General features: G+C 45.2%; 1 protein-coding gene and 22 non-coding genes across 27 annotated transcripts in view; all 23 read left to right on the top strand.

The window, feature by feature from the left end:
- The window catches only part of itpr3 (inositol 1,4,5-trisphosphate receptor, type 3), a 134,622-nt gene that overhangs the window by 39,822 nt on the left and 78,330 nt on the right, over positions 1–16,470 (top strand). For all 5 annotated transcript variants that reach the window (XM_034536299.1, XM_034536298.1, XM_034536301.1 and 2 more), the window contains 12 exons: positions 34–129; positions 388–432; positions 534–673; positions 2,406–2,505; positions 5,848–6,008; positions 6,556–6,697; positions 6,774–6,938; positions 7,605–7,777; positions 7,875–7,994; positions 8,374–8,455; positions 8,850–8,965; positions 9,086–9,337. In XM_034536299.1, coding sequence (XP_034392190.1) covers positions 34–129; positions 388–432; positions 534–673; positions 2,406–2,505; positions 5,848–6,008; positions 6,556–6,697; positions 6,774–6,938; positions 7,605–7,777; positions 7,875–7,994; positions 8,374–8,455; positions 8,850–8,965; positions 9,086–9,337 — 1,592 coding nt within the window. The remainder of the gene's footprint in view (positions 1–33; positions 130–387; positions 433–533; positions 674–2,405; positions 2,506–5,847; positions 6,009–6,555; positions 6,698–6,773; positions 6,939–7,604; positions 7,778–7,874; positions 7,995–8,373; positions 8,456–8,849; positions 8,966–9,085; positions 9,338–16,470) is intronic.
- Positions 9,676–9,748, top strand: trnak-uuu. The gene has a single exon. It is a non-coding gene; the product is annotated as a tRNA-Lys (tRNA).
- On the top strand, positions 9,987–10,059 carry trnak-uuu. Its single transcript has one exon. It is a non-coding gene; the product is annotated as a tRNA-Lys (tRNA).
- Positions 10,323–10,395, top strand: trnak-uuu. The gene has a single exon. It is a non-coding gene; the product is annotated as a tRNA-Lys (tRNA).
- trnak-uuu lies at positions 10,627–10,699 on the top strand. The gene has a single exon. It is a non-coding gene; the product is annotated as a tRNA-Lys (tRNA).
- Positions 10,932–11,004, top strand: trnak-uuu. Its single transcript has one exon. It is a non-coding gene; the product is annotated as a tRNA-Lys (tRNA).
- On the top strand, positions 11,250–11,322 carry trnak-uuu. Its single transcript has one exon. It is a non-coding gene; the product is annotated as a tRNA-Lys (tRNA).
- On the top strand, positions 11,555–11,626 carry trnak-uuu. The gene has a single exon. It is a non-coding gene; the product is annotated as a tRNA-Lys (tRNA).
- Positions 11,872–11,944, top strand: trnak-uuu. The gene has a single exon. It is a non-coding gene; the product is annotated as a tRNA-Lys (tRNA).
- On the top strand, positions 12,190–12,262 carry trnak-uuu. The gene has a single exon. It is a non-coding gene; the product is annotated as a tRNA-Lys (tRNA).
- On the top strand, positions 12,494–12,565 carry trnak-uuu. Its single transcript has one exon. It is a non-coding gene; the product is annotated as a tRNA-Lys (tRNA).
- On the top strand, positions 12,811–12,883 carry trnak-uuu. The gene has a single exon. It is a non-coding gene; the product is annotated as a tRNA-Lys (tRNA).
- trnak-uuu lies at positions 13,129–13,201 on the top strand. The gene has a single exon. It is a non-coding gene; the product is annotated as a tRNA-Lys (tRNA).
- On the top strand, positions 13,465–13,537 carry trnak-uuu. Its single transcript has one exon. It is a non-coding gene; the product is annotated as a tRNA-Lys (tRNA).
- Positions 13,769–13,841, top strand: trnak-uuu. The gene has a single exon. It is a non-coding gene; the product is annotated as a tRNA-Lys (tRNA).
- trnak-uuu lies at positions 14,087–14,159 on the top strand. The gene has a single exon. It is a non-coding gene; the product is annotated as a tRNA-Lys (tRNA).
- On the top strand, positions 14,405–14,477 carry trnak-uuu. Its single transcript has one exon. It is a non-coding gene; the product is annotated as a tRNA-Lys (tRNA).
- Positions 14,709–14,780, top strand: trnak-uuu. Its single transcript has one exon. It is a non-coding gene; the product is annotated as a tRNA-Lys (tRNA).
- Positions 15,026–15,098, top strand: trnak-uuu. The gene has a single exon. It is a non-coding gene; the product is annotated as a tRNA-Lys (tRNA).
- Positions 15,362–15,434, top strand: trnak-uuu. Its single transcript has one exon. It is a non-coding gene; the product is annotated as a tRNA-Lys (tRNA).
- trnak-uuu lies at positions 15,680–15,752 on the top strand. Its single transcript has one exon. It is a non-coding gene; the product is annotated as a tRNA-Lys (tRNA).
- On the top strand, positions 15,985–16,057 carry trnak-uuu. The gene has a single exon. It is a non-coding gene; the product is annotated as a tRNA-Lys (tRNA).
- trnak-uuu lies at positions 16,303–16,375 on the top strand. Its single transcript has one exon. It is a non-coding gene; the product is annotated as a tRNA-Lys (tRNA).

The following is a 16,470-nucleotide window of genomic DNA, read 5'->3' on the forward strand; positions in this document are numbered from 1 at the left end:
TAAACTCTCTCCGTGTGCTGATTGGTCTGGCAGGTTGTCCATCATGACCCGTGTCGTGGGGGGGCGGGACACTGGAACAGCCTCTATCGCTTCAAACATCTGGCCACCGGCAACTACCTGGCTGCTGAGGTAACCATGACAACACTGGGAGGAGGGACTACCGGATTTAACTGTAACCTGAAAAGATGGAACTAAATCTAAATTGAGTCTTCGTGGGCATAGTTTGACTAATATATAGTTTTTACATTTCATAATAATAATATATGCTTTTCATATTGTGTTCAATATTCATAAAAGGGACATAACGGTTCAACTTGAAGGCGCTTTAGATGGATACATAGTTGCATCGCTGACTCTGTAAACGTTGGCTGTACCTTGTTCTTGTAGGAGAACCCGGGTTATAAAGGGGACAGTGCAGAGCCGGCGGCCTCGGTGAGTCTCAAAGTGATAACCTGCATAACCACATGGAATAAAACAAGTACACCCCCTGACCTCCTGACCTCCTGACCTCCTGACCTGCGACCCCTCTGCAGATGGACATTCGCAGCATCAAGCGCTCCCACGGAGAGAGGATCAAGTACAAGTTGGTGGCGGTGGCTCACGGCAACGACATCGCCTCGCTGTTCGAGCTCGACCCGACGACGCTGCAGAAGACGGACTCCTTCGTGCCGCGGTAGGAACCATAAACAATAACAAAGGAGGACGGGGGTCACGGAGAAAACGGTACCTGTGTCAACTGAGGCACAGGTGCTGCCACTCAACGGCCTTCTGCATGCTTTTATTGTGAAAGACTGCAGGAAGTCTCCAGTTTCACTGACACCAAGTTAACAACAACTAAAATGGGGAACCAGGGTGGTAGAGGTGAACTGAGTAGACCCCCTATGGGGAACCAGGGTGGTTGAGGTGAACTGAGTAGACCCCCTATGGGGAACCAGGGTGGTTGAGGTGAACTGAGTAGACCCCCCATGGGGAACTAGGGTGGTTGAGGAGAACTGAGTAGACCCCCCATGGGGAACTAGGGTGGTTGAGGTGAACTGAGTAGACCCCCTATGGGGAACCAGGGTGGTTGAGGTGAACTGAGTAGACCCCCTATGGGGAACCAGGGTGGTTGAGGTGAACTGAGTAGACCCCCCATGGGGAACTAGGGTGGTTGAGGAGAACTGAGTAGACCCCCCATGGGGAACCAGGGTGGTTGAGGTGAACTGAGTAGACCCCCCCATGGGGAACCAGGGTGGTTGAGGAGAACTGAGTAGACCCCCTATGGGGAACCAGGGTGGTTGAGGAGAACTGAGTAGACCCCCCATGGGGAACCAGGGTGGTTGAGGAGAACTGAGTAGACCCCCTATGGGGAACCAGGGTGGTTGAGGTGAACTGAGTAGACCCCCTATGGGGAACCAGGGTGGTAGAGGTGAACTGAGTAGACCCCCTATGGGGAACCAGGGTGGTTGAGGTGAACTGAGTAGACCCCCTATGGGGAACCAGGGTGGTAGAGGTGAACTGAGTAGACCCCCTATGGGGAACCAGGGTGGTTGAGGTGAACTGAGTAGACCCCCTATGGGGAACCAGGGTGGTAGAGGTGAACTGAGTAGACCCCCTATGGGGAACCAGGGTGGTTGAGGTGAACTGAGTAGACCCCCTATGGGGAACCAGGGTGGTAGAGGTGAACTGAGTAGACCCCCCATGGGGAACTAGGGTGGTTGAGGAGAACTGAGTAGACCCCCCATGGGGAACCAGGGTGGTAGAGGTGAACTGAGTAGACCCCCTATGGGGAACCAGGGTGGTTGAGGTGAACTGAGTAGACCCCCTATGGGGAACCAGGGTGGTAGAGGTGAACTGAGTAGACCCCCCATGGGGAACTAGGGTGGTTGAGGAGAACTGAGTAGACCCCCCATGGGGAACCAGGGTGGTTGAGGTGAACTGAGTAGACCCCCCCATGTGGAACTAGGGTGGTTGAGGAGAACTGAGTAGACCCCCCATGGGAAACCAGGGTGGTTGAGGAGAACTGAGTAGACCCCCTATGGGGAACCAGGGTCGTTGAGGAGAACTGAGCAGACCCCCATGGGGAACCAGGGTGGTTGAAGAGAACTGAGCAGACCCCCATGGGGAACTAGGGTGGTTGAGGAGAACTGAGCAGACCCCCCATGGGGAACCAGGGTGGTTGAGGAGAACTGAGTAGACCCCCCATGGGAAACCAGGGTGGTTGAGGAGAACTGAGTAGACCCCCTATGGGGAACCAGGGTGGTTGAGGTGAACTGAGTAGACCCCTCATGGGGAACCAGGGTGGTTGAGGAGAACTGAGTAGACCCCTCATGGGGAACCAGGGTGGTTGAGGAGTACTGAGTAGACCCCCCATGGGGAACCAGGGTGGTTGAGGTGAACTGAACAGTGTGCTGGTCGTCTCTCAGGAATTCGTATGTACGGCTGAGACACCTGTGCACCAACACCTGGATCCAGAGCACCAACGTCCCCATCGACATCGACGAGGAGCGACCAATCAGACTCATGGTGAGTCCTCATTGAACCTTTGAATAGAGAACCTTAGACTAGAGAACTAGAGAACCTTTGACTAGAGAACCTTTGACTAGAGAACTAGAGAACCTTTGACTAGATAACCTGTGACTATAGAACCTTTGACTAGATAACCTGTGACTATAGAACCTTTGACTAGAGAACCTGTGACTAGAGAACCTTTGACTAGAGAACAAGAGAACCTTTGACTATAGAACCTTTGACTAGAGAACCTGTGACTAGAGAACGAGAGAACCGTTGACTAGAGAAATAGAGAACATTTGACTATATAACCTTTGACTATAGAACCTGTGACTAGAGAACGAGAGAACCTTTGACTAGAGAAATAGAGAACCTTTGACTAGAGAACCTTTGACTAAAGAACCTTTGACTAGAGAACCTTTGACTAGAGAAATAGAGAACCTTTGACTAGAGAACCGTTGACTATAGAACCTTTGACTAGAGAACGAGAGAACCTTTGACTAGAGAACCTGTGAATAGAGAACCTTTGACTAGAGAAATAGAGAACCTTTGACTAGAGAACCTTTGACTAAAGAACCTTTGACTAGAGAACCTTTGACTAGAGAAATAGAGAACCTTTGACTAGAGAACCGTTGACTATAGAACCTTTGACTAGAGAACCTGTGACTAGAGAACCTTTGACTAGAGAACGAGAGAACCTTTGACTAGAGAACCTGTGAATAGAGAACCTTTGACTAGAAGGCCGGTCAACTCCAGAATTGAATATGTTTAACACTCACGTTCTTTAGTGCCATGAGAACCAGAGGTTCTCCATAAACCCGCTGAATAACAAACGTAATTAAAGCTGCGAGCAGCATTGATCGGACCCTCGACAATTCACGCCCGTCGAGGGTACTTGCTGGACGCCGGTTCGCGCGGCAGAGTGTCTTTGACCAAGCGTCCATGAGTTACAGGTTTTTTTTCCTGATTTTTACAAATTAATATTTGTAGAGGGCACCATCAAACTCTAAATTAAAGTCAAAGCAAATGACAATACTGTTTTGTTAACTTTCATTCAAGTCCAACTACATCAACATGGCACTATCATGCAAATATTTAGTCAAAACGCCACCTACAGGGAAACCATGGCAATTTAGCCTGGAATTAAAAAGAAATTAACGGAAAGATCACACAAAACTCAAAATTGCCGACTTCTGGTACAGTTTAGAGCAGTTATTTTTAAATCAATATGTGTTACATACTCCTACCAAGTTTTTGATGTTTATCTCAAACCTACTGCGAGAGCTGCTTTTTGGACTGACATTTTTAAGGATTAAAATCATATCATACAACTACATTTAAGACAGTATATGTGTGTGCTAAGTTTGGGTGTGTTTTGAGCATGTTTAGCCCCCCAAAACCTCTTTGCCTTCATGGCAAAGTGTCAATGTCACGGCAACAGCCTTGCACGAAACAAGATTTTGAAAACCTTTAATCACCAAGGATTTTAGACCACTGACCACATTTGAAGCCTATCCGATGATTTAGAGGAATGGGCTAAATTATGAAAAGAATCACACCGAAATCAAAATGGCCGACTTCCGGTACAGTTTGGAGCATGGTCCCAAGAGACTTTCTTTTTCGTCTACATGTGTTACATATGCCTACCAAGTTTTAGATATGTAAGCCAAACGTAGCACTGGGGCTGCTTACATTAATATTTGTAGGGGGCGCTATGACTAGAATTCAAATTAACATATGGATGACTTCAGTATGTCATGACCTGTGAGAAATATGGAGCAGATTACATAATGTATGGCCAAGTTAAAAAAAAATTCCATTTTCATGGCGAATGGTGTTCTTTGCGGTGACGCCCTACACATAGTTTTATATTTTTAAAATCCTTTCAGAACTTTTGACTACTACGGTCTCAAGATCACACTGCCCGACGTTGGAATGAATCGGGTTTAAGCTCCAGGAGGAATACACTGTTTTACAACTCGACAAAGCGTGAGGAAAAGTTTAAAAAATTTCCAACACAAGGGGGCGCCACCGAGCTAATTTTTTCGTGTTTTTTCCGATACCCCAATCAGATAAGTATTTTCACCGATCCTGATATGTGTGGGAATTTTGAAGTATGCAACTTTAGGCCTAGACCCTCTTTTCCCCTTGCAAAGTGCCAGCATAAGAATAATAATAATAAACATAGCGAAAACAATAGGTCCTCGACTGACTACGTCGGGTCTCGGGCCCTAATTATCAAAAATGTCCTCATTAACGTTCTGTTCATCAGCCAATTGATTTGTTGATCCTTTACTGATTGGTCCATTATTGATTTGAATACTTTTTATTTGTCCCTAAATCATAATTTGGACAATTTTGAACAATTCATTGTGAGAACATTTAAGATTTGAAGTACCTGTTTTGGCAAACTGAGACAGAACGAATCATTTTGGCACCAGTGTTGCACAATGTGAACCGATAGGTTCAGAACCACAACGTGGACCGATAGGTTCAGAACCACAATGTGAACCGATAGGTTTAGAACCACAATGTGAACCGATAGGTTTAGAACCACAACGTGAACCGATAGGTTCAGAACCACAACGTGGACCGATAGGTTTAGAACCACAACGTGAACCGATAGGTTCAGAACCACAACGTGGACCGATAGGTTTAGAACCACAATGTGAACCGATAGGTTTAGAACCACAACGTGAACCGATAGGTTCAGAACCACAACGTGGACCGATAGGTTTAGAACCACAACGTGAACCGATAGGTTCAGAACCACAACGTGGACCGATAGGTTTAGAACCACAATGTGAACCGATAGGTTCAGAACCACAACGTGGACCGATAGGTTTAGAACCACAATGTGAACCGATAGGTTCAGAACCACAACGTGGACCGATAGGTTTAGAACCACAACGTGGACCGATAGGTTTAGAACCACAACGTGAACCGATAGGTTCAGAACCACAACGTGGACCGATAGGTTCAGAACCACAATGTGAACCGATAGGTTCAGAACCACAACGTGGACCGATAGGTTTAGAACCACAATGTGAACCGATAGGTTTAGAACCACAACGTGGACCGATAGTTTTAGAACCACAATGTGAACCGATAGGTTCAGAACCACAACGTGGACCGATAGTTTTAGAACCACAATGTGAACCGATAGGTTCAGAACCACAACGTGGACCGATAGGTTTAGAACCACAACGTGGACCGATAGGTTCAGAACCACAATGTGAACCGATAGGTTCAGAACCACAACGTGGACCGATAGGTTTAGAACCACAATGTGGACCGATAGGTTTAGAACCACAACGTGGCCGCTCCAGATAATAGAAGCTGCTTGTGGTTCTGCAGTTGGGAACGTGTCCCACGAAGGAGGACAAGGAGGCGTTCGCCATCGTCTCCGTTCCCGTGATGGAGATCAGAGATCTGGACTTCGCCAACGACGCCAGCGCCATGCTGAGCACCGTAGTGGACCAGTTCAGCCAGGGCTTCATCAGCCAGAACGACCGGCGGTACGAGTGTGTGTGTGTGTGAGTGTGTGTGTGTGTGTGTGTGTGTGTGTGTGTGTGTGTGAGTGTGTGAGTGTGTGAGTGTGTGAGTGTGTGAGTGTGTGAGTGTGTGTGTGTGTGTGTGTGTGTGTGTGAGTGTGTGTGTGTGTGTGTGTGTGTGAGTGTGTGTGTGTGTGTGTGTGTGTGTGTGTGTGTGTGTGTGTGTGGACCAGTTCAGCCAGGGCTTCATCAGCCAGAACGACCGGCGGTACGAGTGTGTGAGTGTGTGAGTGTGTGAGTGTGTGAGTGTGTGAGTGTGTGTGTGTGTGTGTGTGTGTGTGTGAGTGTGTGAGTGTGTGAGTGTGAGTGTGTGTGTAAGTGTGTGTGTGTGTGTGTGTGTGGACCAGTTCAGCCAGGGCTTCATCAGCCAGAACGACCGGCGGTACGAGTGTGTGTGTGTGTGAGTGTGTGTGTGAGTGTGTGTGTGTGTGTTTGTGAGAATTTGTTCTGAATTGTCTTGATGTTGAAGACCACGGGGTCAAAGGTCACATGTCGGCTTCTCGCCGCTCAGGTTCGCCATCAAGCTGCTGGAGGACGTGGTCTTCTTCGTGGCCGACGCCCTGAACAGCGGCCAGCCGGTCCTGGACGTCCTCATGACCAAAGTCAACCGGGAGAGGCAGAAGCTGATGAGGGAGCAGAACATCCTGAAGCAGGTACGAGTCCACAACCGGCCGCTGGTCACAGGTAAAGCGGGGAACCCCACTAGCCAACACCTGCCTGTGTGTCCAGATCTTCGGCATCCTGAAGGCCCCCTTCAAGGACCGTGGGGGAGGGGAGGGTCCTCTGCTGCGTCTGGAGGAGCTGGCGGACCAGAAGAACTCTCCCTACCAGTACATGTTCAGACTCTGCTACAGGGTCCTCCGGCACTCCCAGGAGGACTACCGCAAGAACCAGGTGAAGAGGAAGATGATGAAAGTGATGATGATGAAGATGAAAGTGATGATGATGATGATGATGAAAGTGATGATGATGATGATAAAAGTGATGATGATGATGATAAAAGTGATGATGAGCCCCGGTCAACTAATCTTACTCAATGTGTTCAGATCAAAGGGTGTACCCCAAAGTTCTATACTAGGACTATTTCTCTTTTCTAAATACTCATGCCACTTTTATTTTATATAAATATAATATAATATATATAAATATAATATAACATATATATATATATATATATATATATATAAATATAATTTAATATTTATAAATATTATATTATATATATTATATATATAGAAATATAATTTAACATTTATAAATATTATATTATATATAGAGATATTTTATATATAGATAAAAATCATATTTATAAATATTTGTTTTAAAGTACTGTTATCCGTTTACCATATTTATCTATAATTGTTTATAGATACGTTTATTGTTTTTATTATATTTTGTATTATTTTATTGTTTTATTCTATGTTTATTGTTATGCACCTTTCAGCGAGTCAAAGTCCTTCTATGTGCGACGTACTTGGCCAATAAATGATTCTGACGTGTCATTAATGACGATGATGACGATGATGGTGAAGATGAAGGTGTTGTTGACCCCCCCACCAGGAGCACATAGCCAAGCAGTTCGGCGTGATGCAGGGTCAGATCGGCTACGACATCCTGGCCGAGGACACCATCACCGCGCTGCTGAACAACAACAGGAAGCTGCTGGAGAAACACATCACCAAGACCGAGGTGGAGACCTTCGTCAGCCTGGTCCGCAAGAACCGAGAGCCCAGGTGCACATGGAGGCGGCAAGCAGTGGGGGAAGGGAGGGGCTTGAGCTGAATGTTACTTTAATATCTGGTGTGTGTGTGTGTGTGTGTGTGTGTGCAGGTTTCTGGACTACCTGTCAGACCTCTGCGTGTCCAACAATGTTGCTATTCCCGTCACTCAGGAGCTCATCTGTAAATGTGTGCTGGACCCCAAAAACCAGGACATCCTCATCAAGACAGAGTAAGTGAGGGATGACCTTTGACCCCCTCAATCACAAATGAGTTCTGCATTATCCAAGGCTTATTGGACGTGACGTTGGCGTGGACCATCGAAGGGTTACAGGATGGTTCTGTAAACAGAGACCTACCTCCCCTGGACGTCGTTATCCCTTAACGTTCATTAATCCACTTCAAGTCTTTTTCAGAATCAAAGTAATCCAGCGAGAGTCGTCTGAACATTATTGGGTTCGCTGGGTTCACGGAGCACCTTTTTCTTTATGTATTCAATTTCCAGAACAGAGTTTTTATTTTGAAGTATAGTTTCCTGCTAGCTGATCTAAATGATGCTTTTAATGTCAACATGTTACAATTGAACTTGATTTCTGTTTTCTGTCATCTAGACGTCGTGTTCCCAAAGATGCGCCCTCTGGTGGCGGTCAGGGAGACTACCTGGGGATGGACGACTACGGAGATGAGGAAGAGGTCAATCTGCATGCATCTCTGTTTATTTCTTATTCGTTATAAAAGGCAACAAAGATTCAAGTCCGGAATCAAACCGGGGATGTTGGCATCAAGACCACGAGGTTACAAGGACTCTCTGACACGACTGCTGTCATTGATGCTGCTATTGACTCTGGGGTGAAAAAGCACAAGTGGAATTTTTATCCATAAAACGATCTCTTCCTAGAGATGAATCCTTCCATCTTAGATTATTCACAGCAATTCTCCATTTCCCTGACATGCTCTGCAAGACTGTCTGGACCAGACCAGCTGTGGGTGGAGACTGACTTGCAGATTGAAGTTGCAGAACCATGTTTTTCTGCTTCTTCTTCTGGGTCCTCATCAGTTCTATTTCTGTTGTTGTCTCTTGGTGCAGGTGTGGCTCGTGTGGACAGACAAAACCAATGAGAGACAGGAGAAGGGCATCCGACAGCTGGCTCAGGAGGCGAGGCAAGGAAACGCTCACGATGAGAACGTCCTCACCTACTACAGGTAGACACACAAGGAGGGCCATGCACCCAAGATTTTACCAATATTTCAGGATATTGTAAGTTAACCCAACAATGACGAGAGAAGAAAGCAAACTGCCTTTGTGGTTCTGGACTCCCTCAGATACCAGCTGAAGCTCTTTGCACGAATGTGTCTGGACCGTCAATATCTGGCCATAGATGAGATCTCCAAACAGCTGGATGTGGAGCTCATCTTCCTGTGCATGATGGACGAGACGCTGCCCTTTGACATCCGGGCCTCCTTCTGTCGCCTCATGCTCCATGCCCACGTAGACCGAGACCCTCAGGAGCTGGTGACACCTGTGAAGTTTGCCCGCCTCTGGACCGAGATCCCAACCTCCATCACTATCAAAGAGTGGGTAGATTTTAATACTGCAGCAATGTGTTATGTTAATTTAAATTGTCACATATTTGACATCTGTTTTTGGACTAGTTGACTGACTTTTGGGCAAATGGATTCTGGTAGTTCAGTTGGTGGAGAGTAAGACGTTTAGTCTGAGATCTGGATTACATTACCTGCACTTAATTGTTATGATAATGGCCAACAGTGTTCTGCACCACAAACTTGTTTCTTCAGGCGGTAGAGCATCAGACTTTTAAGTTATGGAAGACTTTTAAGTCCAGAATGTTATGGAAGTTTACCAAAGTCTTTCATCGGAAACACATTTTTGCGTGAAATATTACTCTTCAGAAGCCTGGATAGCTCAGTCGGTAGAGCATCAGACTTTTAATCTGAGGGTCCAGGGTTCAAGTCCCTGTTCAGGCGTCCACTTTAATCTTGTCGTGACTTGCTGGTTTCATACCCTATTGTCATCAAGGAGGTCTTCTTGTGGCCATGACTGAGTTTGGTTAGTTCTCAGCTCTTTAAGACTTCTCAATAATGTGTAGTTTTATCAGGCTACATTCCACTCCTGGTCAACCCTCTTCCAGTCCAGAATGTTATGGAATTTTACCAAAGTCTTTCATCGGAACCACATTTTTGCGTGAAATCTTACTCTTCAGAAGCCTGGATAGCTCAGTCGGTAGAGCATCAGACTTTTAATCTGAGGGTCCAGGGTTCAAGTCCCTGTTCAGGCGTCCACTTTAATCTAGTCGTGACTTGCTGGTTTTACACCCTATCGTCATCAAGGAGGTCTTCTTGTGGCCATGACTGAGTTGTGAGTTTGGTTAGTTCTCAGCTCTTTAAGACTTCTCAGCTCTTTAAGACTTCTCAATAATGTGTAGTTTTATCAGGCTACATTCCACTCCTGGTCAACCCTCCTCCAGTCCAGAATGTTATGGAAGTTTACCAAAGTCTTTCATCGGAACCACATTTTTGCGTGAAATATTACTCTTCTGAAGCCTGGATAGCTCAGTCGGTAGAGCATCAGACTTTTAATCTGAGGGTCCAGGGTTCAAGTCCCTGTTCAGGCGTCCACTTTAATCTAGTCGTGACTTGCTGGTTTCACACCCTATCGTCATCAAGGAGTTCTTCTTGTGGCCATGACTGAGTTGTCAGTTTGGTTAGGCCTCACCTCCAATATAGTGGAGTGTTCCCAGGCAACATGCCACTCAGGGTCAACCAGTCCTATATTTGATGGTAATTTACCATTTTTAAGGTTTCAACGCAAACACATTTTTACATAAAATTGTACTTTTTTAGAAGCCTTGATAGCTTAATCGGTAGAGCATCAGACTTTTAATCTGAGGGTCCAGGGTTCAAGTCCCTGTTCAGGCGTCCACTTTAATCATGTCAGTGACTTGCTGGTTTCATACCCTATCGTCATCAAGGAGGTCTTCTTGTGGCCATGACTGAGTTGTCAGTTTGGTTAGGCCTCATCTCCAATATAGTGGAGTATTCCCAGGCAACATGCCACTCAGGGAAAACCAGTCCTATATTTGATGGTAATTTACCATTTTTAAGGTTTCAACGCAAACACATTTTTAAATAAAATTGTACTTTTTTAGAAGCCTGGATAGCTCAGTCGGTAGAGCATCAGACTTTTAATCTGAGGGTCCAGGGTTCAAGTCCCTGTTCAGGCGTCCACTTTAATCTTGTCGTGACTTGCTGGTTTCATACCCTATCGTCATCAAGGAGGTCTTCTTGTGGCCATGACTGAGTTGTGAGTTTGGTTAGTTCTCAGCTCTTTAAGACTTCTCAATAATGTGTAGTTTTATCAGGCTACATTCCACTCCTGGTCAACCCTCCTCCAGTCCAGAATGTTATGGAAGTTTACCAAAGTCTTTCATCGGAACCACATTTTTCCGTGAAATACTACTCTTTAGAAGCCTGGATAGCTCAGTCGGTAGAGCATCAGACTTTTAATCTGAGGGTCAAGGGTTCAAGTCCCTGTTCAGGCGTCCACTTTAATCATGTCAGTGACTTGCTGGTTTCATACCCTATCGTCATCAAGGAGGTCTTCTTGTGGCCATGACTGAGTTGTCAGTTTGGTTAGGCCTCATCTCCAATATAGTGGAGTGTTCCCAGGCAACATGCCACTCAGGGTAAACCAGTCCTATATTTGATGGTAATTTACCATTTTTAAGGTTTCAACGCAAACACATTTTTAAATAAAATTGTACTTTTTTAGAAGCCTGGATAGCTCAGTCGGTAGAGCATCAACTTTTAATCTGAGGGTCCAGGGTTCAAGTCCCTGTTCAGGCGTCCACTTCAATCTTGTCGTGACTTGCTGGTTTCATACCCTATCGTCATCAAGGAGGTCTTCTTGTGGCCATGACTGAGTTGTGAGTTTGGTTAGTTCTCAGCTCTTTAAGACTTCTCAATAATGTGTAGTTTTATCAGGCTACATTCCACTCCTGGTCAACCCTCCTCCAGTCCAGAACGTTATGGAAGTTTACCAAAGTCTTTCATCGGAACCACATTTTTGCGTGAAATATTACTCTTCTGAAGCCTGGATAGCTCAGTCGGTAGAGCATCAGACTTTTAATCTGAGGGTCCAGGGTTCAAGTCCCTGTTCAGGCGTCCACTTTAATCTAGTCGTGACTTGCTGGTTTCACACCCTATCGTCATCAAGGAGGTCTTCTTGTGGCCATGACTGAGTTGTGAGTTTGGTTAATTCTCAGCTCTTTAAGACTTCTCAATAATGTGTAGTTTTATCAGGCTACATTCCACTCCTGGTCAACCCTCTTCCAGTCCAGAATGTTATGGAAGTTTACCAAAGTCTTTCATCGGAACCACATTTTTGCGTGAAATATTACTCTTCAGAAGCCTGGATAGCTCAGTCGGTAGAGCATCAGACTTTTAATCTGAGGGTCCAGGGTTCAAGTCCCTGTTCAGGCGTCCAAGTTAATCTTGTCGTGACTTGCTGGTTTCATACCCTATCGTCATCAAGGAGGTCTTCTTGTGGCCATGACTGAGTTGTCAGTTTGGTTAGGCCTCATCTCCAATATAGTGGAGTGTTCCCAGGCAACATGCCACTCAGGGTAAACCAGTCCTATATTTGATGGTAATTTACCATTTTTAAGGTTTCAACGCAAACACATTTTTAAATAAAATTGTACTTTTTTAGAAGCCTGGATAGCTCAGTCGGTAGAGCATCAACTTTTAATCTGAGGGTCCAGGGTTCAAGTCCCTGTTCAGGCGTCCACTTTAATCTAGTCGTGACTTGCTGGTTTCACACCCTATCGTCATCAAGGAGGTCTTCTTGTGGCCATGACTGAGTTGTGAGTTTGGTTAATTCTTAGCTCTTTAAGACTTCTCAATAATGTGTAGTTTTATCAGGCTACATTCCACTCCTGGTCAACCCTCCTCCAGTCCAGAATGTTATGGAAGTTTACCAAAGTCTTTCATCGGAACCACATTTTTGCGTGAAATATTACTCTTCTGAAGCCTGGATAGCTCAGTCGGTAGAGCATCAGACTTTTAATCTGAGGGTCCAGCGTTCAAGTCCCTGTTCAGGCGTCCACTTTAATCTTGTCGTGACTTGCTGGTTTCATACCCTATCGTCATCAAGGAGGTCTTCTTGTGGCCATGACTGAGTTGTGAGTTTGGTTAGTTCTCAGCTCTTTAAGACTTCTCAATAATGTGTAGTTTTATCAGGCTACATTCCACTCCTGGTCAACCCTCCTCCAGTCCAGAATGTTATGGAATTTTACCAAAGTCTTTCATCGGAACCACATTTTTGCGTGAAATATTACTCTTCAGAAGCCTGGATAGCTCAGTCGGTAGAGCATCAGACTTTTAATCTGAGGGTCCAGGGTTCAAGTCCCTGTTCAGGCGTCCACTTTAATCTTGTCGTGACTTGCTGGTTTCACACCCTATCGTCATCAAGGAGGTCTTCTTGTGGCCATGACTGAGTTGTGAGTTTGGTTAGTTCTCAGCTCTTTAAGACTTCTCAGCTCTTTAAGACTTCTCAATAATGTGTAGTTTTATCAGGCTACATTCCACTCCTGGTCAACCCTCCTCCAGTCCAGAATGTTATGGTTGTTTACCAAAGTCTTTCATCGGAACCACATTTTTGCGTGAAATATTACTCTTCTGAAGCCTGGATAGCTCAGTCGGTAGAGCATCAGACTTTTAATCTGAGGGTCCAGGGTTCTAGTCCCTGTTCAGGCGTCCAAGTTAATCTTGTCGTGACTTGCTGGATTTACACCCTATCGTCATCAAGGAGGTCTTCTTGTGGCCATGACTGAGTTGTCAGTTTGGTTAGGCCTCACCTCCAATATAGTGGAGTGTTCCCAGGCAACATGCCACTCAGGGTCAACCAGTCCTATATTTGATGGTAATTTACCATTTTTAAGGTTTCAACGCAAACACATTTTTACATAAAATTGTACTTTTTTCGAAGCCTGGATAGCTCAGTCGGTAGAGCATCAGACTTTTAATCTGAGGGTCCAGGGTTCAAGTCCCTGTTCAGGCGTCCACTTTAATCTTGTCGTGACTTGCTGGTTTCATACCCTATCGTCATCAAGGAGGTCTTCTTGTGGCCATGACTGAGTTGTGAGTTTGGTTAGTTCTCAGCTCTTTAAGACTTCTCAATAATGTGTAGTTTTATCAGGCTACATTCCACTCCTGGTCAACCCTCCTCCAGTCCAGAATGTTATGGAAGTTTACCAAAGTCTTTCATCGGAACCACATTTTTGCGTGAAATATTACTCTTCTGAAGCCTGGATAGCTCAGTCGGTAGAGCATCAGACTTTTAATCTGAGGGTCCAGGGTTCAAGTCCCTGTTCAGGCGTCCACTTTAATCTAGTCGTGACTTGCTGGTTTCACACCCTATCGTCATCAAGGAGGTCTTCTTGTGGCCATGACTGAGTTGTGAGTTTGGTTAATTCTCAGCTCTTTAAGACTTCTCAATAATGTGTAGTTTTATCAGGCTACATTCCACTCCTGGTCAACCCTCTTCCAGTCCAGAATGTTATGGAAGTTTACCAAAGTCTTTCATCGGAACCACATTTTTGCGTGAAATATTACTCTTCAGAAGCCTGGATAGCTCAGTCGGTAGAGCATCAGACTTTTAATCTGAGGGTCCAGGGTTCAAGTCCCTGTTCAGGCGTCCAAGTTAATCTTGTCGTGACTTGCTGGTTTCATACCCTATCGTCATCAAGGAGGTCTTCTTGTGGCCATGACTGAGTTGTCAGTTTGGTTAGGCCTCATCTCCAATATAGTGGAGTGTTCCCAGGCAACATGCCACTCAGGGTAAACCAGTCCTATATTTGATGGTAATTTACCATTTTTAAGGTTTCAACGCAAACACATTTTTAAATAAAATTGTACTTTTTTAGAAGCCTGGATAGCTCAGTCGGTAGAGCATCAACTTTTAATCTGAGGGTCCAGGGTTCAAGTCCCTGTTCAGGCGTCCACTTTAATCTAGTCGTGACTTGCTGGTTTCACACCCTATCGTCATCAAGGAGGTCTTCTTGTGGCCATGACTGAGTTGTGAGTTTGGTTAATTCTTAGCTCTTTAAGACTTCTCAATAATGTGTAGTTTTATCAGGCTACATTCCACTCCTGGTCAACCCTCCTCCAGTCCAGAATGTTATGGAAGTTTACCAAAGTCTTTCATCGGAACCACATTTTTGCGTGAAATATTACTCTTCAGAAGCCTGGATAGCTCAGTCGGTAGAGCATCAGACTTTTAATCTGAGGGTCCAGGGTTCAAGTCCCTGTTCAGGCGTCCACTTTAATCTTGTCGTGACTTGCTGGTTTCACACCCTATCGTCATCAAGGAGGTCTTCTTGTGGCCATGACTGAGTTGTGAGTTTGGTTAGTTCTCAGCTCTTTAAGACTTCTCAGCTCTTTAAGACTTCTCAATAATGTGTAGTTTTATCAGGCTACATTCCACTCCTGGTCAACCCTCCTCCAGTCCAGAATGTTATGGTTGTTTACCAAAGTCTTTCATCGGAACCACATTTTTGCGTGAAATATTACTCTTCTGAAGCCTGGATAGCTCAGTCGGTAGAGCATCAGACTTTTAATCTGAGGGTCCAGGGTTCAAGTCCCTGTTCAGGCGTCCACTTTAATCTAGTCGTGACTTGCTGGTTTCACACCCTATCGTCATCAAGGAGGTCTTCTTGTGGCCATGACTGAGTTGTGAGTTTGGTTAGTTCTCAGCTCTTTAAGACTTCTCAATAATGTGTAGTTTTATCAGGCTACATTCCACTCCTGGTCAACCCTCCTCCAGTCCAGAATGTTATGGAAGTTTACCAAATTCTTTCATCGGAAACACATTTTTGCGTGAAATATTACTCTTCTGAAGCCTGGATAGCTCAGTCGGTAGAGCATCAGACTTTTAATCTGAGGGTCCAGGGTCCAAGTCCCTGTTCAGGCGTCCACTTTAATCATGTCAGTGACTTGCTGGTTTCATACCCTATCGTCATCAAGGAGGTCTTCTTGTGGCCATGACTGAGTTGTCAGTTTGGTTAGGCCTCATCTCCAATATAGTGGAGTATTCCCAGGCAACATGCCACTCAAGGAAAACCAGTCCTATATTTGATGGTAATTTACCATTTTTAAGGTTTCAACGCAAACACATTTTTAAATAAAATTGTACTTTTTTCGAAGCCTGGATAGCTCAGTCGGTAGAGCATCAGACTTTTAATCTGAGGGTCCAGGGTTCAAGTCCCTGTTCAGGCGTCCACTTTAATCTTGTCGTGACTTGCTGGTTTCATACCCTATCGTCATCAAGGAGGTCTTCTTGTGGCCATGACTGAGTTGTGAGTTTGGTTAGTTCTCAGCTCTTTAAGACTTCTCAATAATGTGTAGTTTTATCAGGCTACATTCCACTCCTGGTCAACCCTCCTCCAGTCCAGAATGTTATGGAAGTTTACCAAAGTCTTTCATCGGAACCACATTTTTCCGTGAAATATTACTCTTCAGAAGCCTGGATAGCTCAGTCGGTAGAGCATCAGACTTTTAATCTGAGGGTCCAGGGTTCAAGTCCCTGTTCAGGCGTCCACTTTAATCATGTCAGTGACTTGCTGGTTTCACACCCTATCGTCATCAAGGAGGTCTTCTTGTGGCCATGACTGAGTTGTCAGTTTGGTTAG

Source organism: Cyclopterus lumpus, chromosome 7, assembly GCF_009769545.1.
Source record: "Cyclopterus lumpus isolate fCycLum1 chromosome 7, fCycLum1.pri, whole genome shotgun sequence".
Taxonomy (NCBI): domain Eukaryota; kingdom Metazoa; phylum Chordata; class Actinopteri; order Perciformes; family Cyclopteridae; genus Cyclopterus; species Cyclopterus lumpus.